This window comes from Lacerta agilis, chromosome 13, assembly GCF_009819535.1.
Source record: "Lacerta agilis isolate rLacAgi1 chromosome 13, rLacAgi1.pri, whole genome shotgun sequence".
Taxonomy (NCBI): Eukaryota; Metazoa; Chordata; class Lepidosauria; order Squamata; family Lacertidae; genus Lacerta; species Lacerta agilis.
The window spans coordinates 47,092,295-47,108,280 of NC_046324.1; the positions used below are offsets into that span (position 1 = coordinate 47,092,295).

At 48.4% G+C, this 15,986-nt stretch overlaps 1 protein-coding gene across 6 annotated transcripts in view; it reads right to left on the reverse strand.

The window, feature by feature from the left end:
- MPRIP (myosin phosphatase Rho interacting protein) overlaps positions 1 to 15,986 on the reverse strand; it is a 145,215-nt gene that overhangs the window by 69,597 nt on the left and 59,632 nt on the right. For all 6 annotated transcript variants that reach the window (XM_033168086.1, XM_033168088.1, XM_033168090.1 and 3 more), the window contains 2 exons: positions 8,132 to 8,283; positions 2,195 to 2,279 (listed from right to left, as the gene is read on the reverse strand). In XM_033168086.1, coding sequence (XP_033023977.1) covers positions 2,195 to 2,279; positions 8,132 to 8,283 — 237 coding nt within the window. The remainder of the gene's footprint in view (positions 1 to 2,194; positions 2,280 to 8,131; positions 8,284 to 15,986) is intronic.

A 15,986-nucleotide genomic window follows, 5' to 3' on the forward strand; every position in this document is an offset into this window, starting at 1 on the left:
TAGAATAGAATAGAATAGAATAGAACAGGATAAATCCCAGGCTCAATTTATGCTGCTCCCATGTAGGACAAAGAGAGAGAGACTCCTGCCTGAACCCTTGGCTGAGCTAGCTGGACCGATGCAGTCTGCCATGTGTCCCGAGAAGACATTGTGGAGGGGCTGGTCAGACCAGGGTGAGGGTTAGGGGAAGCTGGCTGCTCTTCACCCAAACAGGGGCTCATCAGGTTGGAACGAGCTGTGCCAGGGAGTCAGGAGATGGGTGAACTACCTCAGGGTGGGGTGGTGGGGAGCCGCAGGTGGGGAATCAGACCCAGAGGAGAGCCCCACTTCTGGTGCTCCACTCCACCCCTCGTCACAAACTTGACACGAGTCAACAGTGTGATGCAGCAGCAAAAATAGCTAAGGCTATTCTAGGCTGCATCAATACAAGCCTAGTGTCCAGATCAAGGGAAGTCATAGTATTATTCTGCCTTGGGCAGACCGCACCTGGAATACAGTGTCCAATTCTTGGCACCACAACTTAAGAGGGATGCTGTGCAGAGGAGGGCAACCAAGATGAAGGGTCTGGAAACTGAGCCTTATGAGGAAAGGTTGAAGAGGCTGGGTATGTTTAGCCAGGAAAAGAGGAGGCTGAGAGGAGATATGATAGCCATCCTTAAATATCTCAAGGGCTGTTACATGGAAGATGGAGCAAGCTTGTTTTTTCCTGCTCTGGAGGGCAGGATCCGAACCAGTGAATTCCGGTTACAAGAATGAGATTCCAACTCAACATCAGCAAGAACTGTCTGGCAGTAGGAGCTGTTCGGCAATGGAACGGACTCCCCTGGGAGGTTCTGGACTCCTCTTTTTTGGAGGTTTTTAAGCAGAGGCTGGTTGGCCACCCGTCACGGATGCTTTAGTTGAGATTCCTGCATTGCAGGGGGTTGGACTGGATGACCCTCGGGGTCCCTTCCAACTCTACTATGATCCTATGATCACTAAAGCACTTTATATGTTCCCAGCTCCTGCGCTGGCCTTGCCTCCCATTCCGGCACCATTTCCAGGACCCGCCGCTAGCCCAGCCTCCCAGGAGGAAAGTCCTGCTCAGTCTGGTTCGGAGATGCTGCTGTCATGTCCTCCGTCTTCTGGGTCACAGAGATGCCAGCGCAGGTTGTGAACTGGTGGCCCAGGTCCATCCCTCGCAGGAGGAGTCCCCATTTGCTTGCCCAGTCTAAAGAACAGCCTCATGTTCCATGCTTCTATTCCCACATAACGGGACTTGAGAGGGTGTGTTGCTTGCGGGAACAATGTCGTAAAGCTTGCTCAGCCATGCGCAGCTCCTGCTGAGCCTTTTGAACTCTGTTTCGCACGGCTCTGAATACTAAGATCTTGGCAGTAAAACCGTACTTCTTCCTCAAGGAGGACTCAGGCTAAGGCAAAGTCCTTGCACTCCACAGAGAAAGCACAGAATGTGCTTCTGGGTGCTCCCTCCTGACCCCACCTTCCTTCTCGCTTGAAAAGACGAGCGCAAGATGATATTGCAAATGTGAAAATATTATACATGCAGGAATTGGCAAGTGGATAGCTGACGGGTAAGGATAAAACAGTTTTAAAATAACAAAAAAACCTACTGCAATTCCGTATAGGCCTGAATATAAGTCACACTCCCCCCTACCCCCAATTCCAACAGTGAAAAGTTAAAGTGTGGCTTAAATCTGCGACCTTACAAAAATGGGTTTTTACGATAGCGCTGCAGGATTTTCTTCTACATTTACGGGCGTGAGCACCTGCAGAATTTTAAGGGAGCGGCTTATATTCAGGTATTCTCTCTCTTCCCCCCCCTTGAATTTTAAAGGTGAGGCTTACTTGCGGGTGCGGCTTATATTTGGGCCAATACGATATAAGGTGAATGGAATGTGAACTACAAGCAACTAGGAAAATAAAGTAGTGACAAGAGGAAACCTTAGGTACATCAAGAACGGAGTGTGGGAAACCCATTTTTTTGGGGGGGGGGTATTAAATGTGTCTTGATTGGGTAAAATTTGAGGAAACGATCTGGCAAAAAAAGAGGGAAGAAATGCTGTGTGCTGCAAAGCCATGAGCAAGCTGTGAAAAGACAATTGCTTTCATTCGAGAGACGTGCTTTTCAAAGGGAGTCCCAGGTCTTGCTAACCCTTAACTGGTGGGGATCACTTCCCCCTTCCTACCGACTTACCTGTGGAGTCGGGGGCTCCACTTTCCTCTTCTTTTTCTGGTTCTGCTTGTTCGTCCTTGGGTAGACAACCAGCATCTCCAGCCACCTGCAGGAAAGAGAGGAGAGTTAGGGATCGTGTCAAGGGAAGCGTCCGGAAAAGGCTCCGAGAGCCAGGTGAGACTGGCAGTGGTTCTCTCTTTCGTGGAGCAGGTTGTCATGGCTGTGTGTTCAAATCTCACACACACACACACACACACACACACACACACACAGCCCCCCTTACTTGGAGACATCCAGGCAGCTGTTGCTCTGGGGGACAGGATATAATGTGGTGGCAGAGTACACAACTTGCATGTGAATTGTCCCAAGTCCATTTCCAAACATCTGCAGTTCAAAGGAGGGGAGGCCTCTCTAAAGGTTGAGAAGGCATGGCTCATCTGAATGGACAAGGCTAGACTATAAGGTCCGATCATTTGTTAATTATCCTATATGATAAATGTTGGAATTGCGATGTTCTGTTTTGTTATTGCTTTGTGACTTGTTTGAGTGAAAAGCAGCACAGAAACATAATAAACGAAATTAAATGAATCTGTCTTATACTGGGTCACCCAGTTCAGTACTGCCTCCATTGACCAGCAGTGCTTCTCCAGGGTTTCAAGCAGTGAGTCTCTCCCAGCCCTCCCTGTTATGATAATGATGACTAATTGACTATTTTATTATTAGGCTATCCATCAGTATGCTTTTCGTTATGTTTTTACCATTTATCTTCTTGTAATGTGTTTTTAATGCTATATACTATCCTGGGACCTTTTGATAAATGGCGGTATATATTTTTAAAAATCCCCCCCAACTCATTAGATAAATGATCAATAGATAGATGATAGATAGATAGATAGAATGTTTAAAATAAACTTTTCTTTAAAAAAGCCTTTCTTTTAGGAATTTAAGGTGCCGAAATCCCAATGGAGGAGAAAAGACTATGTATGTGGCCACAGCTGCACGGATGTTATTGGCCCAGAGATGGAAAGAAGATAAAGTCCCTACCAGAGAAGAATGGCAGATCAAGTTGATGGATTATGTCAAAATGGCAAAAATGCCCGGAAGAATCAGAAATCAGGAAGACCAAAATTTTAATAAAAAATGGGGGAAACTTAGACCTATCTTAAAAACCACTGTAAACAGTTAAAATCATTAGTAGGGTTGGAATATCACTTGTAGCTCCATGGTGAATTCTGGACACAATGGAGATATAAAAGGTTTGGATTATCATAAAAGATGCAGGAGGAAATTATTAAAAATAGGACCCACAAAGGGGAGGAGGGAAGTCCAAGAGATTCCTTGGAATTTTGTTTTTATCCTGAATGTTGGATAACTGACTGTAAATTCTTAATATATAAATTGAAATTAATAACATTAATACCACCACCACACTGGGGATTGAACCTGCAACCTTCTGCATGCTAAATGGATGCTCTACCTCTGAGCTACAATTTTTTCTATTTCTCCTCGAATCTTCTCTGTGCAAACAGCAACAACGTGGGCACTGGTGCAAGCAGAGCAATAACTGTGCCCCCTTCCCCACCCCAAAACGAAAGCCTTCTCTTCCCCTCCCAAGTGGTGGGGTGGCTTCTAATCTCCGTTCCAACACACACACACACACACACACAAGCACAGGATGCAATGTTTGTGCTTGGGGTGGCGTCCGTGTTTTCCAGGGCTAAGCTGCTACTTTTCAGGAGTTTATTCAACGCCACCGTGAAAATAAAAGCTTGCCTCTCTCTAGCTCTCTCTCTCTCTCGCGCGCGCGACTCTGAGCTGCACAAACTTCTCAAGATGCAGCAAAGGCACGGAAGACAGCGTATAATCGTAATAATTACCACCCTGAATTCCCACACCACCACCACCCCCAAGCCAGCAGCCGCAAACCTAAGACAGATGGACGTCGTTTTGCCAAACAGGAACCCACTCCAACCTCAATGGAGGGCAGGGGGGAGAATTTCATGTGAGCAGCACGACAGAAGCAGCCTGCTCTCAGAACTCAAGCTGCTGGAAATCCAGGGGTTTTACAACATATTAATAATAATAATAATAATAATAATAATAATAATAATAATAATAATACGCCACCCATCTGGCTGGGTTTCCCCAGCCACTCTGGGCGGGTCCCAAAAGATTAAAAACAGAATAAAACATCAAATATTAAAAACTTCCCTAAACAGGGCTGCCTTCAGATGTCTTCTAAAAGTCAGGTAGTTGTTTATTTCCTTGACATCTGATAGGAGGGCATTCCATAGGGCGGGTGCCACTACCAAGAAGGCCCTCTGCCTGGTTCCCTGCAGCCTCACTTCTCGCAATGAGGGAACCGCCAGAAGGCCCTCGGAGATGGACCTCGGTGTCCAGCTGGCTTGAAGAGCCACCTCTCGGGCATCTTTGCGCCAACAGCCCCTGAGACGGCTCACGTAGGAGGGAGCAACTGGTGTCTGCCTCCCTTCCCAGGGCGAACAGAAAGTTGACTTAGACAGAGTGAAACCACTGGGTCCATCTAACTCAGTACTGTCAACACCAACCCCAGGGTTTCTGGAGGTGCCGGACCCTGATCCTGACACTAGAGATGGGCGATATATTGATAAATTGCCTGAAACTGGCACGGCGCTCAGATCGCGATACCGGTTTCAGACCATTTGAGCTGGCGATCGATGCCTAAACATACCACTGTGGCAAACATATCCCAGACTTAAGCTATGAGCTTATATATCTGAGTTTCTAACACTGTTTAGGACCACAGGCTTTGCTCTGGGTTCATTCTCTCAACCGCCGGCAGCAGAATTCCAAGATTCGGCGAGGCTCAGGCCAGATGCAAAGCATTTGAGTCCTGGCTTCCCCCAAAGAATCCTGGGAATTGTAGTTTGTAAAGAGGCAGAAAGGATGCTGCAAGGCCCCTGTTCCCCTCGCAGAGCTCCAGTTATCAGACTGTGTTAATCATCCATCCTTCTTCCCAGGGGATGCTGGGAGTTGTAGTTCTGTGCAGGGAACCTCTTAAGAACTCTCAGCACCTTAACAGGCTGCAGCTCCCAGAATTCTGCTTAAAGCGGTATGATAGCGCTTTAAATGAGTTGCGTGGATGTGGCCAATTTGCCCTCTGCTCTGGCAGCATGCCAACAAGCTTTAAATAGCTTAAAAAGCAGTCCATAAAGCACATAAAAATCTCGCTGTGATTCAGCGCGGGGAGCTCTGCGGCGGATAACTCCTCAAAGGAACAAAACTGACGCCAATTCGTTTTCTAAGGTCACGCGGCCGGCCAATTTGCCCCCGTTGACCCCAGTTTCGACAGAACCAGATCTCCCCAAACCGTAAAGGTTCGTCCCACTGTGCATTGTACGTAGTCCGAACATTTCTTTAGGCATGAAGCATTTATCCAAGAAAGGGGTTGCAGGCGACCGGAGCACTCTGGCCCCAGCAAGAGAGATGGGGCAAGAAATTCAGGGAACAACTAATTCCCGCAGACTTGGGCAGGGCAGCTGTGACAGGGAGACGGGGGAAACAACCAAATCCTGCTCAACAGGTCAGGTCCAATTCCGAAGCCTGGATTCTGCCTCTCCCTGTCTGCTGCGCTTGTTTCAATCTCTCCCCACCCCCTTTTTGTTTTAACGCCTAACTATTTCAGGATTTGCAGGTTTAAGAGGCAAAAACAATAACAAAAGAGGCGAGCCGGCTGCAGCTCAGGGCAATTCTCAAGACATCTTTGCGTAAGGATTCTAGCCTGCCGTGGGCTTGGGACTGGAAATGATCCTAGTCCTCAGTGATCCGCATCCACCTTGATTTTAAAAGTAGGCTAACCCGGGGCCTTTGTGAGAAGGTAAACTTTAAGGTGGGGAACGTCTGCAAGGGGGGGGGGGTACATTTAACTGCCTCTGAAAGTAGATCCTTTCAGGAGCACATTGTTGTTGTTGTTCCTTCAGAATGGAGAGGTTTGATCTTCTTGCAGTCCATGGGAGCACAATACCAACTCAGAAAAAGCAAGTGTGCTTCACTGCTCAGAATTTGGGGGAACAAACTGCTCTGGAGGGCAACAGGCTGAGATTTTAGGCCTAGGCAAACGGGTGGACTTGCGCCTCGAAGGGCGATCTCCCTATTCAGACGCCTAACCATTCAGCGTTTGCCAAATTGTGAGGCCCCGGGAAGAAGGCTGCAGGGAACAGAGGAGGAGGAGGAATATTTCATTTTAATTTCCTTCCAAAGGTCAGTCCTCCTTGGGAAAGAGAGGAAGAGCAGCTGTGTACACAGGGAGAGGGGACAGCAGGGGAACAGAGACCATGTCAAAACCAGAAAAGGCCGAGGAGAGAGTGTGCCGGAACTGCAATAAGATCGGCTTGTGTGCGACATTCCCAGAAGCAAACGACTCCTTGCAGAACTGCTGGGACTTTTGAGGAGCAGGTGGAAGCCATGGTCTAGGCCAGTGGTGGCGAACCTTTTCAAGACCGAGTGCCCAAACAGCAGCCCAAAAACCCTTTATTTATCACAAAGTGCCCAGAGTTGTTGAGTTTTTTTGGGTGGGTGGGTGGTGGGGTTCCCCAGAGTTGTTGTTTTGGGGAGGGGTTTTGGGGGGAGACTTCTTGTAGGAGCAGCCACCGTTTGCTGCGGTCCCTGCCAGTGAAGCTGAAGGCCCATCCCAGCCAGGGACCCCACTTCAAGCGCGCTGCCCATAGTTCTGCCACGAGGGCCGGCTGGGCTTTTGAGGTGTCCCGCTTCACAGGTGGAGGCCCTGGGCCCTGTATAGGCTCTGCTGTTTCGCTGTGGCGGCAAGACATGGCTCAGGCGAGGGGCACTCCGGCATGTCTTTGCAGTGCCCTGAAGGACGGGTTGTGCGCCAGGCAGGTTCCCAGGCAAGGCGCAGCCCCGCTCTCTGGCTTGGTGCCTCTCAGTAAAGATGGTGCACAGTGGCACTTCCCGACTTGTCCCGGCAGCTGGGGCTGGGAACGCCGCGGGGGCCAGCTGTGCACGGCCTGCTTGGGGAGCCACCCCAGGAGCACCCAACTGGCGGAGGAGCGGCCACGCCGGCGAGAAACAGCAACGAAGGGGGAAGGGCAGGCGGCTCTTCTTCGGCAGCGGCCGCCACCACTCAAATGGGTCAATGGTGTTCACTCTGGCACGCGTGCCATAGGTTCGCCACCACTGGTCTAGGCCAGTGTGTTGTGTGTGTGGAACAGGGCCTTCTAAATGTTAGCACCCAGACTTTGGCAACCCTAAGTCGATATCAACCAAGCAATGGGAAACTGTGCTAAGTTCCATAACAAGTGTGTGTGTGTGTCTTTGGACCTTGGACTAAGACTCATACAACAAAAACTTATATAATTTACTGGTATCTGCTAGGTTTGTTTAGGAAAGGGCTACCCTGCTGCTGCAGCTGTAATAGGAGCGATGCTTCTTTGAAATATATCGTCCCACAATGTCTCCCATTGGTATGGAATTTGACACGCAATTCCACCCCCTACTACAAATATATGATTTTCTGGGTTCAATGACATTTGGAAAGACTTGGGATGCAAGGGTGACTGGCGTGTTAGCTGTAGATTAGGCAAGGGCAGGAGGCCAAGCTCCCAATATTTGCGCAAGGCCCAGCCAATCCAGAGGCTTCAGACTGACAGCCAATCGCAGGCACCAACGTTGCACATTCTTATCCCCTCCTTTGCCTGAAGAGGGCGACATCGCCCAAACATCCACACAAGCCCACAAGCCACCCGGAACAAACCAAGGATGCGAGGGTCAAAATGTGGGGGGCCCCCGGCACACCACAAAGGGCGCTCAGCATCACGGGGTGCAGAAACTGCCCCTCCTTGAACCCCCTGAGCCTCTTGCTCCAGCAGCGAAATGAGAATTTTGCTGCATGCCGTGGCCTCTCCCGATTTCTGCCTTCTCTGCCGCTGCCCCTCTTCCGAGAACACACTGCTACCAACTCACCCGCTGATGATCTCCTTGTTCTCGGCTCGGATGAAGTGTTCCTTCTCAGGCGTCAATATGCAGAGGGAGAACTTCTGCCCGGTCCGGCTTTCCCCGTCCACGACATCCGTACACTGGTTCATGTTGATGGTGCCCTGGGGCAGAGTGGTTGGCTAGAAGGGAAAACGGAAGCGGGGAAGTTATAAGGAGGAAGGACGAGAGCATGTTTCAAAAGTTTAGTGTTTTCCTGTACAACAGCTTTTGCCACCCAGGTGTCCTCCCGGACATTTTGGACTACAACTCCCATCAGTGTAACACTGCCGGTTGGAGCTGATGGGAGCTGTAGTTTATTTTCTGTTTTTTATTATTATTACATTTGGAACGCAGATCTCAGGGCAGTTGCCAAGATAAAATTACAATATATTATCTTAAAATACGTAATAAAAACAAAAACAAGAACAACCCAATAACCGCCCCCACCCAACACATTTTAAAAGGGCATTTGACTAGGTGCCCCCGAACAACCCCCAGCACCCTTAAAGGACTACACGGTTCCTAGGATCATATATTGAAATATATTATCACAGTGGCGAGATTGTCATGTGAACAAAGATGAAAGGATTTGCCATTACCTACTACAGAAGAACGGTGACTGAAATTAATGGATTTGGCTGAGACGGCAATGTTGACGTGTTCAGTTATAGAAAAATCATTTGTTGCCCTCTGTTAATGACGGGAAACCCCTTATGGGCTTTTTGCGCAAAAAAAGGAAAATGAATTTGCAGTATCTGGGTTTGAAGTCTGAAAAAAGCTTAGTCTATGGAAAGTAGAAAGGTTTTACCTAAGTCTTTTCTTTTCCCTTTTCTAGCTCTACCAACTGAGCTATCCTAGGACGTAATAGTCACCACGATAGCTTATTATTATCCAACACAGTCATCTCAATGCATCACTATATACCCCTGCCAAAGAAATTATTCTGGGTTGCCGTTTCCTCTCCAAAACAGCCTCGCGGTTCATCTTTGCTCCTTCCCAATGCCGCCCCCTCACACCCACCCAAATTCACCATTTCTTAAACCAAAGGGGCGGCTCAAGGTATTTCGCTGCCTGAGGCGAAGGACAAGATTCTGCATCCGCCACCCACGCAAGACGGGACTGGCAGCAGAATCTCATTTCGATACTGGCAATGGGGACTGTGTCTTCCTGGGCACTCGTTGTGTGTGGGCGCAGGACGGATTGTGTGGCATCTCCTGCTGAAACAGGAAAGTACAGTCCGAGGGGCTGCTCCTGCTGCCCCCCCCCAAAACATCTGCCACCCAAGACGGTGCCCTCACGCCTGCCTAATGGTAAGGTAAAGGGACCCCTGGCCATTAGGTCCAGTCGTGTCTGACTCTGGGGTTGCGGCGCTCATCTCACGTTACTGGCCGAGGGAGCCGGCGTACAGCTTCCATGTCATGTGGCCAGCATGACTAAGCCACTTCTGGCAAACCAGAGCAACGCATGGAAACGTCGTTTACCTTCCTGCCGGAGAGGTACCTATTTATCTACTTGCACTTTGACATGCTTTCGAACTGCTAGGTTGGCAGGAGCTGGGACTGAACAACGGGAGCTCACCCCGTCATGAGGATTCGAACCGCCGACCTTCCGATCGGCAAGCCCCAGGCTCTGTGGTTTATCCTACAGTGCCACCCGCTGACTGATGGAACTGATGGCCAATTTTCTCTCCACACCAAAATGGGCCATAACGTCTCTGCTTACTATGAACAGAGCTCGTGGAATACGAGCAATTCACACAAAAAATCATTTTCTTTCAACCAGATAGGCTACTCCCAAGGCTGTTGTCCACATGCTAGGATAATGTTAGGCCTTGACAAAAACGGCCCCTCTGCGTATGTCCACGACAAGTCATACAACGGATTTGGTTTTAATCAAATCGCTTTAAATCACAATTTAAATCAATAGTAAGACTTGATTTAAATCAATTCTTTTTACAGAAAGACTCATTCTTGCTGGTATCATCTTAATATTTACAACCAGATGAAGGTTTCATTTTTGGAATAATAAATTTTCAGAGTAGTTTTTACATTTATATCAAAAATTACTGATTTGGTTATACTATTAGAAATAAATAGACAGATAATCATGAAATTATTGTGAGGTTTAATGAGTTAACTGTTTATATTTGGACAACTTTTCGGCTCTACTTTATTGGAAGCAGAAAAATAATCATTTCCTTAATAACAATTTAAACCATTTATTTAACTAAAACAATAACATTACAGGTGGCGCTGTGGGTTAAACCACAGAGCCTAGGGCTTGCCGATCAGAAGGTCGCCGGTTCGAATCCTCATGACGGGGTGAGCTCCCGTTGTTCAGTCCCAGCTCCTGCCCACTTAGCAGTTCGAAAGCACGTCAAAGTGCAAGTAGATAAATAGGTACCGCTCCAGCGGGAAGGTAAACGGTGTTTCTGTGCGCTGCGCTGGTTCGCCAGAAGCGGCTTTGTCATGCTGGCCACATGACCCGGAAGCTGTCTGCGGACAAACGCCGGCTCCCTCGGCCTATAGAGCGAGATGAGCGCCGCAACCCCAGAGTCGGACACGACTGGACCTGATGGTCAGGGGTCCCTTTACCTTTATATGTATCCATGTTTGTTAACTGATGTGGTTAAACTATTTTTTTAAAAAAAACACACCTTAGACTGAGTTTTAGCACACGTGAAAAACTTACAACAAATCCTTATTTCCTGATGAGTAGCCTTTGGATTACAGTATAATGTAACTTAAATATAAAACTATATTTAGAAAGTTTTTCCTCCAAAAGCCTTTTATTTTAAAAATCCAATTTAAATTTTTAAAAAATCCAATTTAAATTTTTAAAAAATCTGATTTAAAATTTTAAAAATCTGATTTAAATTTTAAAAATCCAATTATTATTAAAAAAACAAACAAACATTGATTTATATCCACCCTGGCTCATTTTGAGTTAGGAGCAACCCAAATAACTTTTGATCACATTACAAGTACCCTTCCTTTGGCTCCAAGCAACCAGTCCACTTCTAACCTCTGGTAGTATTCCCAAAAGTATATATTGGAGGCATGTTATCAGTTCTCCCGTAGCATTTTTACGGTGCATCATGAGAAACCAGAAAGTCTAGGGTCAAAGGTGAATGGGTGCCCACCAAAAGAGAAGGCTTTGATGTACCTCTGTATGATTCAATGCTCTCTCTCCTTCACATCAGCCTCTATCACATTTGCGCGAAGCACGATTGGATCGTTCAAAGGGATCTCTGATGAAGAAGTGCAGCGGAATTCCACCCCACCCTCCGGAAAAAGGAGGGTGCCTGTTGTGCCTCTGTATGAATTGCTGCCCTGGGTCTGCCTCTTCCCAGTCAAGAGGCACGCACATGCAACTCCTTTAGGAGTTGTTCTTGCATTCTCAGAACTCAGAAATAAAACTCTTTTGAGGGTACAGGAACAGCAGACCTCGAACTTTAATTCTGAAGCCTATTTGCGCTATCAACCATTTGCGGAACACCCAGGAAGGGGTTTGAAAGGGGACACAGTCAGTCTCCTAACAAGAGACAGGAGAGGTGGTACTGAGAGAACTTTCTAGCCACGTTAAACCCCAGAACCTCTCTTTTAAGACGGAGCAAGGCAACATATCAAGAACCAGTGTGTGGTGCAGTGGTTGAAACGCAGGAGTAGGGCATGGGAGACCCGGGTTCAAATCCCTCCTCAGCCCTAAAGCTCCATGGCCCGGGAGGGGGTGCTTGGGCAAGTCAGCGTCTCTGAGCCCGAACTACCTCAAAAGTTCGTTGTAAGGATAAAAAATGGAGGGAGATCTGTTTAAGACTCGTGTGTGTGTGTGTGTGTGTGTGTGTGTGTGGTGGAAATAAACAAAAAAATCTTCATCTCAAAGACAGAGGGAGAGTTTTAATGGCCGTCATAAATTGCTGGCTGCCATGCTTCATTTACAACATGCCAGCAAAGGCACGATGGGAGGAAACAGCACAGGCACACTGGCGAAGCATCATGGAAGAAGAGTTTGGATTTGATATCCCGCTTTTCACTACCCGAAGGAGTCTCAAAGCGGCTAACATTCTCCTTTCCCTTCCTCCCCCCCCCAACAAACACTCTGTGAGGTGAGTGGGGCTGAGAGACTTCAGAGAAGTGTGACTAGCCCAAGGTGACCCAGCAGCTGCATGTGGAGGAGTGGAGACGCGAACCCGGTTCACCAGATTACGAGTCCACCGCTCTTAGAATCCCCCCCCCCCCGGCATGGCCAATTTGTGTTTACATGAGCAGAGAATGGCCCCCAACGGCCCGCTTTGTCTTGCCAAGTTGAAAAACCTTGGTGAGCAGCGTGGCACACTTTTCTGGAAGCGATTCCCCAAGGAGGCACCCCGACTCCGCAAAGTAGCAGACAACCCAGGTAGGCACACACAAGCATTTCCTACCAGTATAAATCACCAGTAAGCTTCCCAGAAAACTTGGAAAGGATATCAGGCATCGACTTTCCAGAAGAAGCAGGAAAGTGAAGGAGGAGGAAGAGGAGGAGGAGGAGGAGAGGAAATGGTGGCAGTGATGCTGCTCCCCACGCTGCTCTCACCCCACACGGCTGGGCCTCCCACAGACAGGCGCTTGCTGGTGCAAGAGGTTAATGGTTTCTCGACAGGTACCACTGCAGAAGGCATGCCCGGAGCAACCAAAATTGCAGAGAGCTTGCTGTGCTTTTTAAACACGAGCTAGCCGGGCTGTTTCGAGGTCTACGGTGCGCCGCAGCTAATTCTTAGAACTGTAGAGTTGTAAGGGACCCCAGGGGTCATCTAGTCCAACCCCATTGCGATGCAGGAAGCTTTTGCCCAAAGCGAGACTCGAACCCACGACCCTGAGATTAAGAATATCACGCTCTACCAAGTGAGCTAGGATAATTCCAACCGTGCCTTGGCCACAAATCTACGCAGAGGTTCCCTGGTACATACCACCCTCTAAATCGACAAGGGCAAACTTTCTGGATTTTGAGGATAATAGTATTAGTGAAGGAGGAATCTGATCTTTGGAAATTAAGAGGATGAGCTCGCCTGAACCTCACCCTCCTAGATCAACATGCAGATTGAAATTCAAGTTATCCACCTTTCCCCCCGTGCTTCTGGGGTGTCTGAACACAGTTCTCAGACCAAATATTGTATCAAAATAGGCTTAGAATGCACATTTGGATGCAAATATTCAAGCAGATTTTTTCTGAAAATCACAAATCAATGCAAAAACAGGATGGATCGATCTGACTTCCAGGTTGATCCATTTGAAAATGGCAAGCTAGGAACAAACCCGTTTTCCCAACCCTAATCAATAATGGTCTCCCTTAAAGGATTATTGCATGGAGTCCAATACTGAGATATCAAAGTAGAGGTTGGACAAGTGCAGCTGCAGAAAGCAGGTCAGAAAGGTGTTTCCATTCCTACATGCTGCCAAGGGATAGCTCAGTCGGTAGAGCATGAGACTCTTAATCTCAGGGTTGTGAGTTCGAGGCCCACGTTGGGCAAAAGACCCATGCATTACAGGGGGTTGAACTAGATGACCCTCGGGGTCCCTTCCAACTCTACAATGCTACGATTGGCTTCCCAGGTCACCCAGTGAGCCGAGTGGGAGGATTTGAACCCTGCTCTCCCGGGTCCTAGCCCGACCACTACACCAGTCTCCCCAGGAGCTACGGAGCCACCACCAAAATAGATAACTCCTTGCAAAGTGGAACAACCACCTGAACACACCACGAAATAGGGTGGAAATTGAAGTAACAGCAGAATCTGGGGAGGGTTTTTTTGGCCAGGGGAGGGAAAGAGAGTCTTTCTTTCCAGCATTTCATGGACGGCGATGGCAAGTTCAGCCAGGGGACATTTTTTAAAAGAGGCGTAAAGTTTACTCAAGGCAGACAGCAAGTCTAAACAGCCAATCGGACCAGCCGGGAGCAAAGAGGTAGATTTGAGAAGCAGGCGGATCTCAAGGGTAAAGAGAGCCAGGAGGACTTACTTAACCCTGTCGGATCCCCAAACTTGCTCAGCATCCTTATATTCTCACCCTGACCTCGGAAGAGTTCGAGGCAGTTTACACCACATAAAGCACTCTCAAACCACTTTTAAAACTCATGGGTTGCACCCATCTAAGCATCCTGGGAACTGTAGTCTGTTAAAGTTGCAGAGAAGTGTCCCCTCACAGTGCTACAGTTCCCAGAGTTCGCTGGTAAGAAGAAACGGTTGTTAAACCACTCTGGGAAACGTAGCTCTGTGAAGGGAATAGGGGTCTCCAAATAAATCTCAGCCCCACTACAGTTCCCAGGACCCTTTGCAGGAGGCTGTGGCTGTTCGAAGAGATCATGGTTCTTTAAATGTGTGGGGTGGGTTTGCATAGTTGCTCTTCATTTATGCTCACAGCCACCCTGTGGCTACAGCTAAGAATTTAAAAAAAGCAGCATCTCCGAGCTCATTCTGAGCCGAGGAACTGGTTTTCCGTCCCAGAAACTGGACTGAGCTCCGGGAGGCTGGTTTAGATAGGCAAACATGCTTTGTTGCTGCTGAGCAAATTGCGGGAACCATTGCTGAGGTGATGCAAATCACCCAGAGATCTGCCAGCAGATCCCAATCCAGCTTCTGCCCTGCATGAGAAGCCCACCCGCCCGATTCAAACTAGTCACACAACCCCTCCCATCCCAAAGAAGTGCGCAAGCATTGGCCAAACCAGGCCAGTCGTCTCACAAGGCGAAGGTTATGCAAAGTCAGGAGCAACTGAGCAATCCAATCACAATGTCCACACTCGCAGGGGTGCAGCAGGGAACCTCCTTCACAGGTGAGCAGTCTGAGCATCCAGAAGCTCTGCCTTCATTAACTACTTGCAGCCCCTGTTAGAAACTCACGATGCGTAAGCTAGGTGCCAAATGGCTCCTTAAACCAGGGTTGCAGTCGCCAAAATGGAATGTTTAGTCGCCATTTTGGCACCAGGTGGCTCAAAAGCCGTCTTCTGAGTTCCTGAAATTCGTTCTGATTGCACAGATAAAATACAACGGATGGAATTCTACAGGATGTGCTGCTAGTGTGTGCAAACAGTCCTGATCCAAGGTTCCCCAGGGACGCACCTCCAGATGGTGGAGATGTCTGGCGCGACCCTGGCGCCCGGGCATCTTCACTTGGTCGCAAGTGGCCGATAGCCAGGCACAAAGTGCTCCATAAAATAAATAAACCAGGGAGTCGTCATTCTGGCCGATTCCATGCCCCCAAAGATGGATGCCACCTGGGAGAAAGGGTCTGGCCACCCTCCATATTTAATACCCCCCCTGCCCCACAAAAAAACCCCTTAAAACTTCTGCTTGCAGTCCAGTATTTGCATACAGCCACGCTGCAAACAGGTTTGGGGGGAGGCTTGTAAGTTTAAACATGGGGAGCCGGGGAATGGGGCAGGTCTCTTTTATTCCAGGTGGCTTCCGTCTTCTCGGTTGTGGGGAAATCAGCCAGAAGGATAATAATGTGAGGGAGAGAAGAGCCGTGTGTGAAGCAGCCCCGGCCCCTCTCTTTCCCCTGGGCTGATGGAATCAAACAAGCTTTTATTTTTCCGAGGCTGTTTTGACCTTATATGGGGAATTCTCGCATGCAGCTGTAATCGTGCTCCGCAGCAGCGATTCACCCCCAGCAAACCTCTGCCACGGGCCTGCTCCACTCCTTCCCAGATACAGCTGCGACACACAAACACAAGCATGGGTCCAGCTACCAGAAGGTTAACAAATAATTAACCTCGGGGAAATCATCAACACAAAGGAAGATGGAAGCAGTTTCACGGATCCGGGCAGATCTGTACGCTGCATTTAAAGCATGGACAGCACACATTTCAAGCGC